The 20,305-nt window shown below is 48.9% G+C and overlaps 3 protein-coding genes across 5 annotated transcripts in view; 1 reads left to right on the top strand and 2 right to left on the bottom strand.

Annotated features, from left to right (window-relative positions):
* Nucleotides 1–8,604, bottom strand: part of SLC12A6 (solute carrier family 12 member 6) — a 28,908-nt gene extending 20,304 nt beyond the window's left edge. For both annotated transcript variants that reach the window (XM_019499842.2, XM_019499843.2), the window contains exons 1-2: nt 8,468–8,604; nt 6,793–7,938 (exon numbers count right to left, since the gene is read on the bottom strand). In XM_019499842.2, the coding sequence (XP_019355387.1) occupies nt 6,793–7,036 (244 nt within the window). In that variant the 5' untranslated portion in view covers nt 7,037–7,938; nt 8,468–8,604. The remainder of the gene's footprint in view (nt 1–6,792; nt 7,939–8,467) is intronic.
* A 2,429-nt stretch (nt 8,605–11,033) lies between these two features.
* On the bottom strand, nt 11,034–12,092 carry NOP10 (NOP10 ribonucleoprotein). The gene is made up of 2 exons (XM_006258014.4): nt 11,962–12,092; nt 11,034–11,482 (listed from the first exon to the last, which is right to left on the bottom strand). The coding sequence occupies exons 1-2, from the start codon at nt 12,013–12,015 to the stop codon at nt 11,342–11,344; spliced, it is 195 nt and encodes a 64-aa protein (XP_006258076.1). The 5' UTR covers nt 12,016–12,092; the 3' UTR covers nt 11,034–11,341.
* A 1,301-nt stretch (nt 12,093–13,393) lies between these two features.
* On the top strand, nt 13,394–20,109 carry LOC102563792 (NUT family member 1). Of its 2 annotated transcripts, XM_019499844.2 has the most exons (6): nt 13,394–15,158; nt 15,318–15,446; nt 15,555–15,688; nt 16,470–16,753; nt 17,200–17,316; nt 17,462–20,109. In XM_019499844.2, the coding sequence occupies exons 1-6, from the start codon at nt 14,695–14,697 to the stop codon at nt 19,532–19,534; spliced, it is 3,201 nt and encodes a 1,066-aa protein (XP_019355389.1). In that variant the 5' UTR covers nt 13,394–14,694; the 3' UTR covers nt 19,535–20,109. The 2 variants fall into 2 exon arrangements, with proteins under 2 accessions (XP_019355389.1, XP_019355390.1); XM_019499845.2 differs by lacking the exon at nt 17,462–20,109 and having other exon boundaries at nt 17,200–17,378.
* The last annotated feature ends 196 nt before the right edge of the window (nt 20,110–20,305 follow it).

The following is a 20,305-nucleotide window of genomic DNA, read 5'->3' as shown; positions in this document are numbered from 1 at the left end:
CCACACCCTTCCTGATTTTATAGGCCTCTATCACATCCCTCCTCAGTCTTCTCCTTTTCAAACTTAAGAGTCCTAGCCTTTTTAGTTTCTCCTGGCATGACAGCTGCTCCATCCCTCTGGTCATTTTGGTAGTCCATCTCTGTACCTTTTCTAATTGCATCCTTTTTTGAGATGTGGGGACTAAAACTACACAGTATATAAGATGTGGGAACAACCTAGATTCATATAGTGGCATGATGCTGTTTTTACTGCCTTTCTTAATGATGCCCAACATTTTGCTGGGGGTTTTTTGTTGCTCCTACATTTTGAGCTGATGTTTTAGAGACTCTAAGGGCTGTTCCCTGAATTTTAAGAGCTTGTTCAGAATATGTGTATGTATAATTGAGGTTATTTTTCATCAGGTGCCTTACCTTACTCTTGTGGACACTGATGCTCACTTGCCATTTTCTGCCCACTCAGCTTGCTGAGATCTTTCTGCAGCTTCTCTCCATCAATTCGGGATTTGACTACATTGAATAATTTAGTATCACTTATAAACTTGTCTTCATTGCGCACACCTATTTCTAGGTCATTGATGAAAATGTTAAGCAAAACCAGACCTAGCAGAGATCCCTGCAGAACCTCAGTTCCATCCTGAATAGTGGCCATTTACCCCCACCCCTTGCTATCTTTCCCTCCAATTCCATGGTAACTCTTTTTTTTTTTTTTTTTAAAGCTTTTGGTGAGGGACCTTGCCAAAAGCTTTTTGAAAATCCAAACGTATTATGTCAACTGGATCCCTCTCGTCTACATGCTTTTTAACACCCTCAAATAACTTCACCCGATTGGTAAGGCAGGAGTTCCCTTTACAAAAGCTATGCTGACTCTTCCTCAGCAGATCATATTTGTCCACATGACTGCTGATTTTATTCTTCATTATAGATTCTACCAATCTGCCAGGAATGGAAGCGAGACTCATTAGTCTGTAGCTCCCACAGTCACCCTTGGAGCCTTTTTTGAAGATAGCTATTATGGTGGCAACCTGCCAGTCCTCTGGCACAGAGGTCATTTATAATGATAGTTTACATACTATTGCCAAGAGTTCTGCAATTTCACCTTTAAGTTAACTCAGAACTCAAGTAAATGCTAGCTGGTCCTGGCAACTCATGAGGATTTATAAATTTGTTCTAAAATTTCTTCTGTTGTCAGTTCAATGTGATCTGCTCTTCAGATCTATCTGCTAGGAAGGACTGACTTGGTGTGGGAATTCCCCCAGTATTTTCTGCAGTAAGAACCAATGCAAAGTATTCATTTAGCTTCTCTGCTATGGCCCTATCATCTCCAGGAGATCCTTAACACCTTGGTCATTGAAGATCCCAACAATTCTCCTGCTAGCTTCCTGCTTCTGTTCTATTTAAAACTATTTTTTATGATTAAATGTAGCATCTTTTGCATGGCAGCCTTCAATTCTTTTGTTGGCCTGCCTTATTTTGCTTATACATTTGACCTGCCAGAGTTTGTCAGCTTTCCCATTTTTTTTCATTTGGACATGCTTTCTAATTTTTGAAGGGTTTTCCCTCCATTGATCTCTGCCCCAACCGTATGCAGGGCTGTAGTGTCCTACAGAAAGCAGAAGCAGCAAAAGTCAACCTGTCACATGTCAACTCCCCCATCTCATTAAAAAATTAGGAGATTGTGGTGTCAATGCCTATACAGTCAGATGGGTCGCCAATTGGCTGGAGGGCCACACCCAGAGAGTGGTGGTGGACAGGTCATTTTTGACTTGGAGGGATGTGGGCAGTGGGGTCCCCCAGGGCTCAGTCCTCGGGCCCATACTGTTCAACATCTTCATTAGCAACTTGGACGAGGGGGTGAAAAGCACCTTGTTCAAGTTTGCGGATGACACTAAGATGTGGGGAGAAGTGGGCACACTAGAAGGGAGGGACAGGGTGCAACTGGATCTGGACAGGTTACAGAGGTGGGCGGATGAGAATAAGATGGGACTCAACACTGTCAAGTGCAGGGTACTGCACCTACGGAGAAAGAACCAGCAGCATACCTACAGGCTGGTGAACTCGTTTCTCATCAGCAGAGAGGCAGAAGAGGATGTTGGAGTCGTTATAGACTCCAAGATGAACATTGGTCACCAATGTGGGGACGCAGTCAGGAAGGCTAACCGCACCTTGCCATGCATCCATAGATGCATCATGAGCAGGTCCAGGGAGGTGATCCTCCCCCTCTTTGCGACACTGGTCAGGCCGCAGTTGGAGTACTGCGTCCAGTTCTGGGCGCCGCACTTCAGGAGGGATGTGGACAACTTGGAGAGGGTCCAGAGGAGGGCCACTCGCGTGATCAGGGGGCAGCAGGGCAGGCCCTATGAGGAGAGGCTACAAGACCTGAACCTGTTCAGCTTCCACAAGAGAAGGCTGAGAGGAGATCTGGTCTCCATCTACAAACTGGCCAACGGGGACCAGCAGGCAATGGGAGAGTCCCTGTTTCCCCGAGCACTACTGAGAGTAACAAGGAATAATGGCTATAAGTTGACGGAGAGTGGATTCAGGCTAGACATCAGGAGGTGCTACTTCACAGTCAGGGCAGCTACGATCCGGAACCAATTTCCAAGGGAAGTGGTGCTCGTTCCTACTCTGGGGGTCTTCAAAAGGAGGCTAGATAGACACCTAGCTGGGGTCATTTGACCCCAGCATTCTTTCCTGCCCATGGCAGGGGGTTGGACTTGATGATCTGCTCAGGTCCCTTCCGACCCCATCAACTATGAAACTACACTGGGGCACAGAACTGGAGTTATGATCACCACTGTGGCGACATTCATATAGGGCTCTTCCTAGAGTTACAGCTAGAATCTAATCCGTATTAGCCAGGTGGAAGATCACATAATCTACCAACAGTGATAATTTTATGGACAGACTTCGATCTCAATAATCCCATCCTAGGTAGGAATCCAGGCTCACCCACCAACTGCAAAAGAGGGGAAACAGGTAGTGTTGTAAGCAAGTCAGGGTGACCTAACTCCATTCTGTTCACAACCTGGAAAGGATAAACTCAACTAGTTTGGGTGGATAAGCCAGCGTATGGGCAATGCTCCCTATAACCAAGTCCAAATGCCAACTGGGTAAGAGCTCCCACAAAAGGGACAAATCTATCACCCAGCATCAAGGGAATTTGGCAAGGCACTCACAATGAGAAGGCTTGTTACTCTCTTAGCTCCAGCCATAGGAGGAGCAAGGAATAAAAGTATAGATGAGGGAAACAAATGGATATTCATTATGGGATCAAAGTGAGTATTATGGAATGGGACAGAAAAAAAAATGAGGATAGATGAGACAGCTCAGCACTGAAGGAAGCACACACCAGGGTCTGGGGCCTCATCTTAGGCTTAACTCAGTTCTCCTTGCACAGAATTGCATGGATATGTGGATACATTTAGGATCATGTAGGCCTTTGGTATGTGTCTGTTTGCAAGCAGGTTTTAAAAAAAGCAAGCCTCCCAAGGCAGCCTCACATACATGTTTAGGAAAGTAGGAGCTTGCCTCAAATGTCTGAATCTAAGGCACAGGAATATCACTTCTCCCCCTTTCTCTTCTGCTCTGCAAAAATAAATGGTAGCTGAAAATGCACAACTGCCATACTGAGAGAGACAAATACAAGGGATTTCAATAGAAGTACAAGGGATATAATGTCTCTGAAGTACAGACTGCGTATGTGATCTGGTCTCCCTTCAGGGCATGCATATTCACACATGCATCTTCTCCAGTTCCCACAGCAGCAGCTTTGTTGCATCACAAGGCACTGATGACAACTAAAAGGATCCTTGTGAAGAACATGGTTGCCACAACTTCCAGTTTGCTGAATTTGAAAGTTGGGGATAATGTACTGATGCTGCTTAAAGTCTTTAAGGCCAGAAGGAACCACAAGATCTCCTAGTCTGATTGCCTCTAAAACAGAAGTCATCATGTTTCACCCCTATGCCAAGTCTACAGATTTAGAAAGACACTCACCTCTACTCAGGAGACTACAGTGTGTGCTCCAGACAAAGAATAGTGCCACCAATTCCAAAGCCCCTTTGAGAAGGCTGGAAATTAATCAGGGGAGATATGGAAGATAATCTTGGCAGAAGCGATTCACACCCTAGACTGCAAGGAAAGCTAAATACCTTTCCCAAAATGTTTTTCAATCTGCCATGGGGGAAAAAAAAAAAAGACTCCTTTCCACCCCAAAATGTGTCCCTGAGCAAGACAGCAAAGATAGGCATCACAGAACGTATTCTCTCCACCGCCTCAGCCCAATATCCCACATCCTACTGTAGCAGATCTACCTTTCCCTGAAGCAGTGGAAAGAAGGACATCCCCCCTCCAGAATTCAGAAGACCTCTATGCATGGTTGTGCATCAGGGGAAACAAATCCTTCATGATTCCTGCAGATGACTGGCCGAAGCCCCAATGCATGAGATAAGATTACAGGCACTATCTTAATGTATAACTGTGAGTGTTACAAGCACTGCAAATGTGCATCCCCACCTCTATGTGCATGGGGTGGGGGGACAGAATTAAGAAACCCACACAGGACAATCACTTAAAAAAGAGAATGCATTTGCACCCATGATGAGCAGATTGAGTTGGAGAATAACAACATCCACAAACCAATTAACTGTCCCTTCCTAACCCAAGGACAATCACCTTAGGCCCTTGATCACAAACATTGCAGAAAACTGTGACAAAGCTTTCAAAACAGGAAGTGGTGTGGTTAGACAGAGACAAGCAGACTGCATCAGGCTGAAGATCAGACTTTTGTAATGAGGCAGCCTCAGCAAAAAGCCGAGGGGGGGGGGGGGAGGAAGGGATGACAAGACAATAGGGCAAGGGAATGTAATACGTAAAAGCACAAAGGGCAACTTCTGCTCTCAGCCCAGCTGAACACTGAAAGGACACAGGCCTGACCACATTAGCCAATACCCTCCCTTCAAGTATACTGTGCAGCATTCAAAAGCTTGTCTAAGTCTACCCCAACCATGGAGTTGGTGCAATAATCAATATCCCCCACAAAAATCCCTGCCTCTCACATTTCCTAGTCACTAAGATGCCATTAGTCTGAACACAGGACTTCTCCTTTTGTGAGTTGATGACTCCAATTCAGTCCAGAAGTGGAAAACAAGAGCTAGTTCAAAAAGATGACAAATGAGGGGGCAGGGAAAGTATTGATTTGGATTGGGATATGGAACTTTCCCCTTTATGGGATGCTGGCTCCAACCTGGTCCCTGGGAAGTGAAAGTTACTGGTTCATAAGGCAAAAAATCATTTACAAAGTTCTTCTACTCTGGGAGAACTGACTGCAGCCCAACAGCAGAACTGGCTTGCTCAAGGAGAATAAGAAACAGCAAAAGACAGCTCAGTGTTACCATTGTCTCAGTCAGAGATGACCCTAGTGTTCCCTCTGTGGCACAAGGAAAAATGTGTAAATGAGGACCCAAATGCTTGTGACCACTGTAGAAGACCTCCTGACACTTCGGCCAGAGTGCCCCAGGTCTAAAGACCCACCTCTGCTTCCCCTAAATCCCACTTTACAGTTTCAATGCAACACAGAGTTCTCCTTTGCTTTCTTTCAGGTTTGCACCGGACAGGGCAGTAGCAGGTCAGCTTGGGTGCTAGACACAGCATAACCATGTCAGTGTGATGATCCATATCCCTGGTAGATGTACCCAAGGTAATGTGACTGGTAGACCAGTTGCCCTGCCTCATTCCTGATTTCCACATTTTGGAACTACCCGCATATAATGCTGCTGTTACGCTGCTGGCCCACCTAAGAAGACAGATGCATTTCATTGTACATATTCTTTAACACCAAAAAGAGGCACTCATCTACCTGCAGTATCATTATGGCAGCCACAGTGCCTAATTAAGAGACTCAGGATTAATAGCTAAAAAAAACCCCAACTCATAACTTTTATCTAAAAATCCCAATAGAAGCCATGACTCTTAGCAGCCAGTTATGGCTAGATTTTCAATAAAAAGGAAGTCAACACAGTTACAGGAAACGAGATTCCCCTAAGTCATTTCCCCCGGGCTTTATACAGCATTTCCCAATATAGGAAAAGAGTCTGAAGAAAAGCAGAACCAAGTTTAGCTGTTCAGAGTCAACACCACAAATGCACTGAAAATGCAGACTTCACATGGCTATTTCTATCTTCAAGCAGGGCGTCACCTCACTAATAAAACTGAAAAGCTCTAAGTGGGCACCCATTCCCAGGAAACACAAACACAGTGCCAGCCTGGCCTTTAATGCAAGTATTTTGCTCTTCCATGATATTCCAGGAGTTTCCATGTGGCCAGAAGATCTGGTGAGATGCCACTACCTATGGAGAACAGTCATAGCAACATACCATCCACCCTAAATGTGATCAACTCTAAAGCAGCCATCAGTTCAAATGGATACAACCCCAAAGCTCTGAAAGAGCTCACTGCATTTCCAACATACCAAGAAGTGGCCCTAGTGTAGCTGGAAGAGGTCTGCTATTTCCAAAGGGCCCACAAAATAACTAGCAAATGGATGTACTAAAGGTGGAGCTGTTGATCAATCTCCACTGCTATCATAAAACACATGCCTCCACTTCCAATGTATGCACAAACTGAGGTGGACAGATTCTACATCCCCACAGAACATCCTCCTTTACTGCTAATTAATACAGAAGCAGTCTCCCTCTAACGTCCAACAGAAGCCCAAGCCAACCCAGAAGCATTAATACCATCCATAACTTTCAGTCCCCTCATTCGCATACATCAACATCTACATCCTTCTTACCTTCTGTCACATCACGAGGGTTGGATATCTTATCACTAGCTGGATCAGCTGCTACCGTAGCCAGTGATGTAGTCGCTACAGAGAAGTCACTCATGCCCTCACTCCGGGTTGTCTCAGGAACACTCTCCCGGGAGCTGAAGCGAACCCGGGAGCTAGAGCGGGAGCTGAGGTCAGGGCTGGTATCAGAGAGGCCTGGGATGTCATCGATTTTCGTAGGGGTCACCATGAACCGGACAGAAGCCATTGTGTAGCTACTGTGTTGCTGTTGTTGGGAGGGTGGTGGAACAATCTAATACATTCCTGGAAATGTTAAAATTATGATCATCCAGAAATCTTAATAAATAAAAAAGAAGTGATAATTTAAGAAGGTAGCAAAATGAACTGCATAACAAGAAGTTCCACCATACAGCAAATGCATGTCTACCATGGATCTCCTGTGATCTGCTACTATGTGGTGTCCAGACACCTCTTGATTATCAAGTGAATTTTCCATGGGTGTGGCTAAGAAGGGAGTGCAGGGCTTGACCCATGGTTTACCCAGTAAATCAATCAACAGCTATCTGATTCACTCAGTGAGCTGTTTGTCAGAGTTCCTGATTTGAAACTGTTTGCACAGATAATCCGTTACTATTACTACTCTGCAGACTTCCAGTGCCAAAACAGGCAAGAAGAAACTTTCACGTCCTGATGCAAATAATTATTTTTTGGGTAAATATCCAAAAAGGGATTTGGTTTGAAGAGGGGTCCATTGGTTAGAAACATGTGAAAGTGCAAAAAAAGACAAGAGGTTTCACCAAGTCCTGGTGCAAAATGTGCGAAGAGACCAAGCAAACCAAGTGATCCGAGCACGAGGAGGAGAATCACTGACCGATTTCTGGTGTGGCGAGCAAGGACAGCGAGTACGCCAGCAGGTCCCAAAGAGCACTCTGTGCTAATACACCTTGCACTTTGGATGCACCAAAAAAGTGTGCTGGAAGGTTGAATATCCCAAGTCCTGGAGTAGGACTGCCACCATCCCTCAGGGCTCTGGCAGCTGAATATCCTCCCGCCGGGCAAAAACTCTTCCACGCAATGCCCACGAGGTCCCCGTGACTCAACGATGCTCCAGTTCCACCAGCTCCCAAGGTTAACACAGCTGGATTTTCCCTAGGGTCATGGGACAAGAAGGTTGCTATTAAAGAGCGCTCGGTCCAAGGAGACACCAGACAAGGCCTCACCCACACTAGCCCACAGTATTGGGATGTGCACGCCCCCTCCAAGCTCAGTGCCATTGCTACAGCAAACTGGGGCAGCCCAAGGATCGCCAAGCCAAGCCAAGCCAAACCAAACCAAGCAAGGGTCAAGGTGGCAGGGCAGGGGGGTGGGGCAGCATTAAGCCTGGGGCCAACACTGCCCTGCCATGCGGACCTGCTGCAGGGGCCAGACAGTGGTGGCAAGGGGATCCATGGCAGCACATGGCCTTGCAAGGGATGCCGCAGCTGCTGCTCTGTAATGGGGAGAGACAGGCACCTGCCATTGAGACGGGGCGACAAGTTGCGCATGCGCAGCCTGCCACTAAATTAGGGGAACGGGAGGGGGTGAGAACGCTCAGCTGCGCATGCGCACCAACCCTGTACCCGTGAATAGGGCCCCCCAAAAAAGGCGGGAAAGGCTGTTAGGGGCCGCGGTCGTTTACCTTGGACCGGCGTCTGCTCCCGGAGGCCGCGCCCGGGGAGGAGGGAGAAGAAGAGGCTGCCAGGTGCAAGGGCTCTGGGGCTGGAAGAGTCGCACTTCACCCTCCCGCCCGCCACGGCGCATGCGCACGCGCAGGCACCGGCTCGGCGGGGCGGGGCGGGGCAGGCCGCGGGGGCCGCTGGGAGTTGTAGTTCGTGACCGGAAGGACTCATGATGTCTTCTAGCCTCCCATTGAGGTCAGCCTCAGCAGGAAGAGCGATGACGTAGAGGAGTGGGGAGCAATGAGGGATAGGGGCGCAGCTCAGCGCCCTTCCCTTCATGATCCCGGGGCAGAAGGCTGTGTGTGGCACCTGGCCAAGGCCCTGGGGCCTCCGTGTCAGACCAGTGGTCCTGTGTCCTGCAGAGCTTGGCTGTCCCTGCTCTGTGTCCACCTGCTCTGACAAAGACCAAAGGCCAAAGGCTCTGACAAAGAGTCCTGGGACTCTTCTGAGGCGACAGCTGATATTTGCACTTGCAAACCAGGCACCTGCCTGTCCGCCTCCCTGGGCCCGGCTGAGTCCTGGGTGCTGGTGCCTGCGCAGCAGGCCCAGGATTTCTCAGTGGTTCGGGTTAATGAACATCCCCATCTTTGTGGCCTCTCTGTATAAATTATGACACTAGTGACTCCCTCTTTGGCACAGATCTGACAGTGCTGGGCTCTTTAAGAGGCCTCTGGGTGGTAGGCACAGCCCAAACTTTCAGTGACCTTTATCCATCACATACTTCAGTGAAAGTATGCTGAACTCTCTGCTGTCTCTGAAATGAGTAGAGCTGATTTGCAGCTAAAAGGAAAAGATAGAAGTGGGAAGAAGGATTATAATTGCATTCCAAGCTGTGGTAGGGAAGCAGTATCTAGTTAGTAGTTACTGCTGGGGTCCAGAAGTCATGACTCCTAGGCTGCAGCCCATGCTGTGGGATGAGCCTCTGACGTCAGGGCAGGGACCTGGGAGGGCACACCTAGATTTTATGGCTGGCTCTAGCAGGGGAGTAATATCTAGTGGTTAAAGCAGCAACAGGACAGCTGACTGGGTTCTGTTCCAAACTCTGCCCATACAACATTCTTTCATCAGCCACAAATGAATGGACATTGATTCAGTAAACTCCGATTTAATCTCTCTCAGTGCTGCATAAAATGGCCTTTTCAGCCATTTCTAATCCCAGGTTAAAGGGAAAACGCGGAAATAAAAACCAACCTACGTGTTATAGCAATGAGTACAGAAGCCTCAAGTGCTGGCAGTCCCAAATAGGTCACAGCAAACAGAGGTGTTAACAAGGCAGCCCTGCACTTTTGTTGGAGAGCCCCGAGGCCCCAAACTGCCCAGCGCTGGGTCTCATGACATTCCTTCTCCGGGTAGACTGATCCCAAAAGCAGTCCAGTCTGAATCAGTGATTAGTATGTGAGAAACAGGATAGTTTTAAGTGTGTTGAGATAGCTATGCAAAAGACAGGGATTTCTTAAGGTGAGATCTTTAATTGGTCCAATAAAAGATCTCACCCTAAGAAATCCTTGCCTTTCGCATAATTTCTGGACCATCACAGCTACATCACTCTTACACTTGAGATATCTAGGCAGGTGATAACACCAAGTGATGACTCCAGGTAAGAACAGCAGTCACAGGTCAGGACTCAGAGCTTCCTTGCTCCCTACGTGATTGGCCAAGACAGAGTTATCGCAGAGAAATGGGCAGGAATACAGAAATTTGAATCTGAGCTGTATAAAACTCCTCCACACAAAGGCATTTGTGTGGGAAACTGGAACTTGCTTCAACTATAAGGATGGATTCTGAGGGCCCTCAGAGCTCGCTGCTTAGTACTGAGTATATCTATGTATTTTCTGCTGCATATAGCCACTATTAGTAATTTTGATAGGTTGATAATATCCCAATAAACTGGTGCATCATTCAAAGGAACTTGCTTTGGGTTGTCTTATATTTCTCTGGATAAACAAGAGCCCCCAGAGTTATCATGGGTGTGACACCTTGGGCACCAGCAACGCACAAGTCAAAGACAGCGGCTAGGCTGCTGGTGGCATGGCGGGCCAGCATCTGTGGTAAGTATTATTTCTGCACTCCTTAAGTGGGTGCTTTAGTTACACTACTGATGCCAGTCCTGAATGCCAAGCTAAGCAGCTGAGTGGTGCAGTGCTGGGATACTAGCATTCAGTATCTTTCCCTCTCAAATTGAGCAGCAGAGACTCAAGCTTATTCTCTTCCATCAAGCTTGCAGTCTCCTCTCTTTCACTTTGTAGAATCTTCCCCACCTTTCCTGCCATGCGGCCCAACCACCTGATCCCATATCAGACCCTGAATGCAGCTTTCCCCCACATCTAATAAAGGCCATCTCACATTTCTAATATGATGAATATGCTTCCCTACTAAAACAATGAAAGCTTAGTCAGAAACCTTCCCTTGTTATGCTTAAGTTCCTAACACAACATGAACATCTGCACAGCATGAAACAAATGAGTACAGCTTCACCACTACTAGAGGGTTAAAAGCTCAGCAGGGAAGGAGAGTCTGGGCTAAGGGTAGAAATAAACATCAGATAATTTATTGGCAATCAAAAGACAAACCATGTTTTCAACTACAGTGATTAACTCTGGCTTGATCAAAAGGGGAATCAAAGCAGTTTTTCCACAGACAAGAGGAGAATGGGGAAAGGTTTTAGGATGTGTTTAGGATCAGCAGTCAGATCACAAGGAGAGGGATAAACAAAGGAGTGGAAGATGAGTTGGTGCAGAGGGAGCCACTGAGCCAGCTTCAGCTGAGCAGGACTGTCCCATTTCAGGGCAGTCAGGGGCACGTTTCTGTGCTTCCAGCTGGGAAAAGGCCTGCCCTCACATAATGGGCCGCGGCTGCTGTGTCATGAGGACGCCAAAGCGCTTCTTGATGGTGACCCGGTGGCGGGAGTATTTGTCATCTGGGGAGAAGCGGGCAGGATGTGCAGAGGAAGTCACTTGGCCAGAGGGGCTTACTTTCTACAGGGAAGGAAATGGAAAGAGATGATATCATACCAGGTCACGGCAACTGGGTCCTAAAATACAAATACCCAAGTCTGGCCACCCTGACGTCCCCACCCCCCACGGCTCCACTTTTGTGCTTCACTCACTGCCACCTCCTCTCCCAGCTCTGAGCCTCCACCCAGGTGGCGAGGGCATGTCACTCAACCCCCAACTCGCTGCCCCCCCAAGCCCTGAGCTCCACGGGCACAACTCTGCCATGACTACTCAATCCTGACCCCCAGGTCCCACCCCAGCCCTGGGGCACAACCCCCCTGCCCCACCTGCCCTGGGCTGTCCCACTGCCTGCCTCCCCCGACCAGGGGGATGCAAACCTGCACCCAGGGGCAGAGCGACACACGGCCCCGGCTGCACAGGACGTGCGCGGGAGGCTGGAAGAGATCTTGGGGCAGATAAGGGAAGGCGAGAAAGGTCCCGGGGCTGCGGCAGGGGCTCACCTTGAGGGTGTACACCCGGTCCCCCTGCTCGTTGAGATAGTACTGCAGGAACATGGCTCCGGCTCCGACCCGGCCCCAGATCGCAGCCGCACACGTGCTCCCAGCGCGCCCGCTCCCGCGACTGCCAGCGGGGACCGCCCCGGCGCACGGGGGGGGCGGGAGCTGCGGCCGCCTCTCCTTCCCCTCCCCGGGCACTCTGGGACTTGTAGGAGACGCCGGTCCCGGGCAGCCCGCCCAGCGCCCCGTTTCTGCCTCAGCCTCTGGAAATACGTTGTGCTTGGCCAGGAAATGAACACGCCAAACCAAGCTGCAGGTCCTCCAAACGCGGGACTTGATCTGCTTGCCGAGGGTTTCTCCAGGGCCTGAGGTCTTGGTTGTAGCCGTGTTGGTCTAAGGAGCTAGGCGGGTCCTGCCCTTTGTCTTCCAAATTTCCAGCTCTTTCCTTTTGTACAGACAGCCTCTTTTCTGCCTTGTATGACTGCAGTCTCCCTTATTCCCCTTTGGCTCCTTTACTATTGCTTCCATCCAGGAAGAGCACACACCAACTGCAGATGCTTCCTCAGCCTGGCCAAGGGTAAACCTGAAAGCTTGCAAAGAAGAATTTTTCCAGTCAGTGGTGACAGACAGGTAGAGGGTGCATGGGGGTGCACGTGCCCCCCCGAGAGCGCAGGTGCACCCTCTGACAGGCTGTGCTCACCACTTCAGTGATGGGTGTGGGGGCAGGCCGGAGAGCAGGTACCCCCCTGAAAGCACCAGCCAATTGCTGCAGGCTGCAGCACAGCGATCGGCCATCACAGGAACGGCTCCGGGGGCCCCCCCGGTAGCGAGATCACCTTTGTGGAGGGGGGACTCCTCCCCCACCCCAAGTTGGTAGGACTGGTCGTAGGGTGGGGCACGTGCCCCCCCTCCACAAAGGTGGCACCAGTCGCCCATGTCTCCAACTATTTGAGCTGGTCTAATAAAAGATATCAGATTTACCCAAAGAACCTTGTCTGCCTGCGTCCTTAGACCAACATGGCTACAACCTACACCCCCTTACTCACCTTTGCCCCCCTCCCCCCACCCTTCCCTGCTTTACCTTTTATTTTCCTGATTTCTACCTATTTACGTTCTCACTGACATCCCGCCACACTTCTAGCTTCTCTCATTTCTTGGAGTCTCAGAACAGCAGAGACTTCCTATGCCTGAAGAAGGGTGATTGCACCTGAAAGCTTGCAATGAACTTTTCCCCAACTACTCAGTTGGTGTAATAAAAGATATCAAATCTACCCAAAGAGCCTTGCCTGTTCAAGGACCTGGGCAGGCAAGGTTCTTTGGGTCAATGTGATGTCTTTTATTAGATAAAAGACTGAGTAGTTAGAAAAAAGTTCTTTGCAAGCTTCTGGGCGCAATCACCCTTCTTCAGGCATAGGGAGACTCAGCTGTTGTTCTGAGATCTCTAAGGAATGAAAAAAGCTAAAAGTGCAACAGGAGGTCAGTGAGAATATAAATTAGATGTCGCTGTTGAGGTTAGCTTCTTTTTTCTTCATGTTGTGAAGTTTCCAGTTCAAATGGCAAAATTCGATATCTTCCATGTGCAGTTTCATCTCCTAAAATGCATGCGCTCTGGCTCCACACTTTGCTCTCTAGTCCGGAAACCTGAGGCTTTTTCCTCATGTTGACTCCCTAAATGCTCCAGGACTTTCAATGGCTCAGCTGTGCCCCTGCAGTCTGAGAATTGCAGCCTCTCAAGTCCCCCGTGTACCCTAGGGCATGTAGGTTCTTGTTCAACGTTGGATGGCAGCTGTAGATTCTGCTACCCACCTGTTTTGGGAGTTGTTTTCAGGCCATGATTCATTCTTGGAGGGGACAAAGCCATGTGAATAAGCCTGCTTTTTACAATTCCCTAATACAGTTGTAAATCTCTAATACCCTAGTGCAACACAGGAGTTGTAGCCTCCTAAACCCTGGTTGCCTGCCAGTAATGATTTTGATACTGCCATTTCCATTCAGCCATTTTGCTTTAGCGTACCCTAAATTGAACCATTGAATGCAATTTGGGGAGCATCTTGGTTATTCCTACATTGTTCCTAAAAACCCTGGAGTGAGGGACTGAGAGTTCTTTGTGTATGGGGAGTGCAAAGCTGGTTAGCGGTGAGGAGCCCTGGCACACCTGGGAATGTGTGAAGCCCATGCCTGGAAGGGCAGAGGGCCTCCAGGATGGGACTGGGGCATCTACAGAGCTTGGAGAGGAGGGAAGAACTGCGATTAGTCTCTGACTGCGCACACCACGCCCGACTCAGAACCCGCATACCCCCAGATTCCAGATTTGTTTTGATTCAACCTTCCTGCTGGGACCTGGGATACCAACCTGGGATAGCCTTGATCCTTCTCAGACTTACTCCTTAGCTGGTGCCCCTGACGCCCCTGTACACTCCACCATGTCATCCCCCCCTGCACACAAAGGACCTGCATTCCCTGCCCACCTTTGCGTGGTTCTCAACACCCACTCTCGTTCCACACCCAGCTCAGAACCCCTGAGGCCTCCAGGTTCCGGATTTGTTTTGATTCAACCTTATTGCTGGGACACCAACCTGGGACAGCCTTGATCTTTCCCAGACTTGCTCTTGAGCTGGTGCAGCTGACACTCCTGCACACCCTATCCTGCCATCCCCCCTAAAAGACGGAGGAGAGAAAGGAGCCCCATTTCTTCCCCATCTTTCTCTGATTCTCAATACCCATGCACTTTCAGCTATGAGCTCCCAATCCCAACAGCCTCCCCCACCATCCCCAATCCTGCTTCCTGCCTTCCCTGGCACTGCTCTGCTCCTGACCTCACCAGATGCTCCCAATGGCAAATTGATTGTCAAATTGAAGGAGGAGGGGACCCAGGAGGCCCCCTGTGGGCAGACTATCATCCTTACAGCGGCTCCTGCAGATTGGGTCCCCCCACGGCAGGATGGGACCCCTATTCGACTTCAATTTGGAGCTGGGATCAGGACCATTCTGCTGACAAAAGCTGGGGAGGAGCCCAGAGTGAGGAAAACGGGGGAGTCGGAAGGTGCCCCAACGCAGCCACTTCCTCCCAGTGACTCCTCCTCAGCCTGCACTTCCAAAGGGGTCTATGAGAACTTTCGGCGCTGGCAGCACTACAAAGCCTTGGCAAGGCAACATTTCCCAAACACACCCGATGCAGAAGCACTGGCCTGTTTCTTCATGTGAGAGATGGAGGGAGACCAGGGCTGGGAAAGCAGAGGGCCTGTGGGTTAAGATTGAGGGGCACTGGCAAAGCTGTTTGCCTTAAAGGAGCTTGCAAGGGGTTTGTGTTTCAGGATGAGGGGCATTCTCTGGCATTAACCCTCTTCCTCCCTCTTCAGCCCCGTCCTGCGCTCCCTGACTCGCCTGCGCCCTGACATGACTCTGGAGGAGGGCGTGCCACGTGCTGTGCAAGAGTGGGAGCACAGCAGCAACTTTGAGCGCATGATCTTCTATGAGATGGCTGAGAAGTTAGTGGGGCTCTTCTAGAGTCTGTCCCAGGTTTCCTGCTTCTGGCACCTTGGGGCAGAGGGACTCAGACAATGCCACCCTTTTTAGACTCTGTCTCTCTTCCTCAGGTTTATGGAGTTTGAGGCAGAAGAGGAGCTACAGATCCAAAAGATGAAGCTCCTGAGTAACTCCCAGTTCCAGGCCCCCCCTGCTGAGCCCATCATGCCCCTTGCAGTCCCTGCCTCTGGTACCAACCAACAAGGTATTCTGCCCTCCCAGCCCACCAGTACAGACATGGAAACCTGTCCCTTACCACCAGTAAGGGAGCCAGTGGGCAGAGCCATTATCTCTCTGATGGATTTGGTCCCCTCTCCTTTTGCTAGTATTTTGCAAGATTCATTATTATTGTACAGACATAGAACTTTTGCACATTTTTGCACAGACCTTGTACATTTTTACAGGGGTGGGGGTGTTGGCATGAATTCACAGCTTTGTATATCTTTTACGTCAAGGCTTCTCAACCCTGCTGAACTCAAGTCACCCCTCACTGGACTCGATGCACCCTTCTATAACTTTTTTGAAGTTTGGCTATGGAAATGGCTGGATAGAGAGGCAGACTGATGGGTAGTTAGAGCGGATGAGGTGGGGATGAAAATGAAGTAGATGAAATTAAGAAGGGAGAGGATAAAGTAACAGATAGCGGATGGAGGAATGAAGGACAAGACAGAGAGGAGGGATTGATAGGGGAGGAAGGGAGGGAGGCAGAGATAGAAGAGATGGAAAGATGGCTGAAATGATTTGAGGGTTAAATGGTGGATGAATAAAGGAAGGGATGGATTAAGGGATGAGTACCTGGTATGATGGAGGGGCTGCTGGGGAATGGAAGAAAGAAATGAAGCTGGGGGGGGTGGGGGTTGATATTGGTTATGACAATCAAATGGACTGAATGGAGTTTTTGTGGGGACTGAGTAGATGGTCTTCAGGAGTGCTAGATGCTGCACACCAACAGGGTTCTGCATATATCACCTCCTTTTCTCACACAGTCTATATCCCCAAGAAGGCAATGTCCAAAGGTAGCCAACCCCGGCGTCGGCAGCGTCACCCGCCCAGCACCCCAGCCCTGGGTGTGCCACGGGAGATTCCAGCTGAAGCTGTGAAGCAGTATGATGACATCATGGAGGGACTACACACCAGCTGGGAAGAAAAGGAGGAGGGAAATTCTGGGAGTGATGGGGACCCTCAGAGCCAGGGCCAAGGGGAACTACCTGATCCTGCACTGCTGCAGTACATTGAGCAGTTGTGTGATGATGAGAGCTTTGTCTGCAAGGTGAGTCCTGCCAACCAGGGGGGTGGGGGATTGGGGGGAGGGGGTCCAGATCTTGTCCTCGGGGACACAACCAGCTCCTAATCTCCAGGGTAAGAGATCAGAGAAGTAGGTAGAACCTAGGCATCTGGGACAGTCTTGCAGGACTCTCATCTATAGAGGTCCACATAACTTTAAGGGGGAAGGACAGAAGAGAAGTAAAACCCAGGTGTCAGGGATGGCACTGCTGGGTATTCTACCCTAAGGAATCTCAGTTCCTGCAGTTCTCAGGAAGGCATGACTAAAGCAGAGAATGAGGACAGCAGTAGGGTGTTTGCCCCTTAGGGGGTCCTGCTGCTCCCATTCTTCCATGGGAAGAGTTTGGGATGGCGAATGGCATTCAGGTGTCCAAGAAAGCAGCACAGGACCGGGGCCTTGCACTCACTCATTTTGTTCCCTTGCTCTGGCAGGTGGAAGCTGTGATCCATCCCCAGTTCCTGGCTGATCTGCTTTCTTTGGAGAAGCAATGTGACCCTTTGGATCTTGCAGCCCAACTGGAGCAAGAATCAGGGCTCACACCAAGCCAGGTACGGAGTCCCTTCTCTCTGCTGTGTGGCCATGCAGCCACCAGGTGGAGGTAGAAACAAGGAAATAGTGTACCAGTGTAAGCTATTCCACCTACGAGCCAGCCCCCCAGGCACTGGCGATCTCTTTCTCCTTCTGTCCCTGCAGTTGGTCGAGAAACGTCTTCTAGCCCTCTTAGAGGAAGAGCTGAACCCCCTTGGGTGTCCTGCCTCCCAGTATGATTTTACCCCCTCTCAGTCTGAGGAGGAGGATGAAGACAGCAGTCATAAGGCACCAGCCACTGGTGACCAGGCTGGTACCAGCACCTCACCTCCTGGGAAAAGAGGAAACAGGAGTGGGGTTCAGGGAAAACAGCAACCAGAGGCACTCACCCCAGCACCCATGTTGATATCCCATCAGGGATACAGTTCACCAGAGGGCACTGTAATGCCAAGAGGTACATCCTCTCATGAATGTGGTGGCCAAGGGAAATTATTAAAATCTTTGAGGAACAGAGTTGAAAAGGCAACGCTGAAGCGTCTGGGGCAGGTCCAAACTGGAGGTCAACTGTTAAGATCAGGAATCACTCTGAGTGCAATACAGTGTGGTAGTCAGGCCAGAGACTTAAGTTCATGGGGGAAAAACTTGGTAGGACAAGAACATCTAAAGTCAATTTCCATGCAGTGTGGAAAAGAAGGAAGCCCAGAAGAGAAAGTTAAAGATCAAATGCAGGCCCAAACAGCAACAAAGGATGATGGTAAAGTTGGAAGCATGTTAGAGCCAAAAGCTGTAGGGTCAGTTCTTCCTGGAGGTGGAAAAGAAGACTGCAGCCAAGAAGAGAAGGTCAAAGGTCAAACAGAAACCTACACTGTTTGGGAAGGACTAAGAGACGTGCCAGTGACGACAGAGTGCAATAGCCAAGTCTCACAAGTGACATCACAAAGGAACAGCCTAGTGGAAAAAGCAGCTCCAGAGTCAACACTTTCTGAATGTGGAATACATAATGGCTGTCAAGAAGAAAAGGTCAAAGATCAAACCCAGGCCAAGGCTGGCTGGGACAAACTGAGTGACATTCAAAGTGTTACAGATCAGGTCAAGACAATGAGATCATGTAGGAACCCCCTTACTGGACAAGCAGGGCTACAATCATTTCCTACTGGATGTCCAAAACAAGTTGGCAACCAGGAAGGGAAGGCTGGAGATCAAAGACAGACACAGGATAGTTGGGGTAAAGCCATTGCAAAAGAAAGTGACATCCCCTCAAGGAGCATAAAGTCAAGGGAGAAGAACTTGGGAAAAAAGGGTACTGAGAAATCAATTCCCATTGGACTTAGAAAACCAGATGACTGCCAAACACTTCAGCTAACTAGATTGGAAACTAAACTGAACACAACACATCCTTTGGCATTACCAGTTGGCAAGAATGGTGAACAGTCATCAAGTCTCTCTCTTCATCCTCTGAGGGTAACAAGCGCTAATGGACAAGAGGAGGATGAATTCCAAACAGCAGCCAAGGTTTATGAGCAATGTATGGACCCAGATCATACCACAGGAATGCCTTTCATTGGCCTGAATGGCCAGGAGGAGCCTGTTCAAGCAATTTCAGAGACCTTCAAGCCTGGTTGTCAAACAGAGCCAAAACAGAAATTCACACTGGAGACAGAGTCAAATCAGGCTCATCTCCAAGATGACAACAGCCATGAAAACAGTAGTATCAGTACCACGGCTAATCAGGGATCTGGTTCAGGAAATTCAGGACAGTGCAGTTCAAGTTTCTACAGGGCCTGTGGTGCAAGGATGAGTTCAAGTAATGATGGGAAGGAAGCAGAAGAGGCCAGTTTAGCCACAAGTAATAGTTCTTCCAAGATAACCTCCAATGCCAACCCAGAAACTTCAACAGGAAGCATAAAGAATGCTGGGAAATGTGGTCAAGAGGAAGATGATGATGAAGAACTATCTAATTTCTCCTCGCTATTGGCATACAAACTCCACCTTTCCAGTCCTAAGGGCGCTATTGCCATAATTCCAGTGCCGAAGGGACAAGCACAGCCTCATGGCAAAGTTCCTTTCCCTTCGGGGGAGACAGAAAGGCAAGGTAACAAGAGGAGGCGCTCTATGCGACTCTGCCCAGATGGAGCACAAGATGGATCCCTTCCTCCAGACCCTGGCATCCAGCACAGCCACAAGAGAAGGAAAAACAACACAATTGCCCGGAGGAGCAAACGTCTACACAGCCAATGAGAACCTGGTCATGATGATGGTTGACAGAGATTAACTGAAAGCATCCATCCAAAAAATTCCTTAAATTCCTTCTGCAGTCAATCACTGGCTCTGCATTTTTTCCTAAGACCTCTCCTTTAAATCGTAAGGATGAAAGAGAGATTTTCTCAACCCTCAAAGCCCCAGTTCTTGCAATATACAAGGTGATATATGAACCCTGATTGGGGGATAACCTCTTAGCCATGAATTACACTGAAATGGGAAGTACCATCAGAAAATATATACCAGAACAAAAGCAAATTTGTCATTTACTGAGCAAATTAAAGGGATATAGATACAATCTGGCCCCAGTGTTGACTTAATGGATCCCTCTCCATCTTGGCCAGAGCTAAGTGCATGGCCTAGGGTATGTTTTCCTAGGATTGTGATGCTATTCTTTTGACCCCTTGAAGCCAGGCAGTAACCCAGCCCTTGAGTCAGATTAGAACTGTATTAGATCTGAAAACATCCCATATCATCTTGGTATTTATTCTTGAAACTGCCATTTAAGTTTAAAAACAGCTCTAGAGGGTCTGCCTTGATACTTATGCTTTAATTTAAAGGCTCATTGTGAGGGTGCCCTCAGAATTAGCATTTTGTATGTAATGATACAGGTCCAGGTCCCTTTAGAAACCATCATTTTAAGAGAAAAATAAAGCTTCTTGGAGCCCCCTTGAAACAGCTGTTTGTAATTGAAGTACACAGCTCAAAAGGTACCATTGTAACTACCAGTTTAAGCTAAAAGGTACAGCA

Source organism: Alligator mississippiensis, chromosome 7 (genome assembly GCF_030867095.1).
Source record: "Alligator mississippiensis isolate rAllMis1 chromosome 7, rAllMis1, whole genome shotgun sequence".
NCBI classification, from domain to species: Eukaryota; Metazoa; Chordata; order Crocodylia; family Alligatoridae; genus Alligator; species Alligator mississippiensis.
This window is presented reverse-complemented; position numbering and strand designations above follow the sequence as displayed.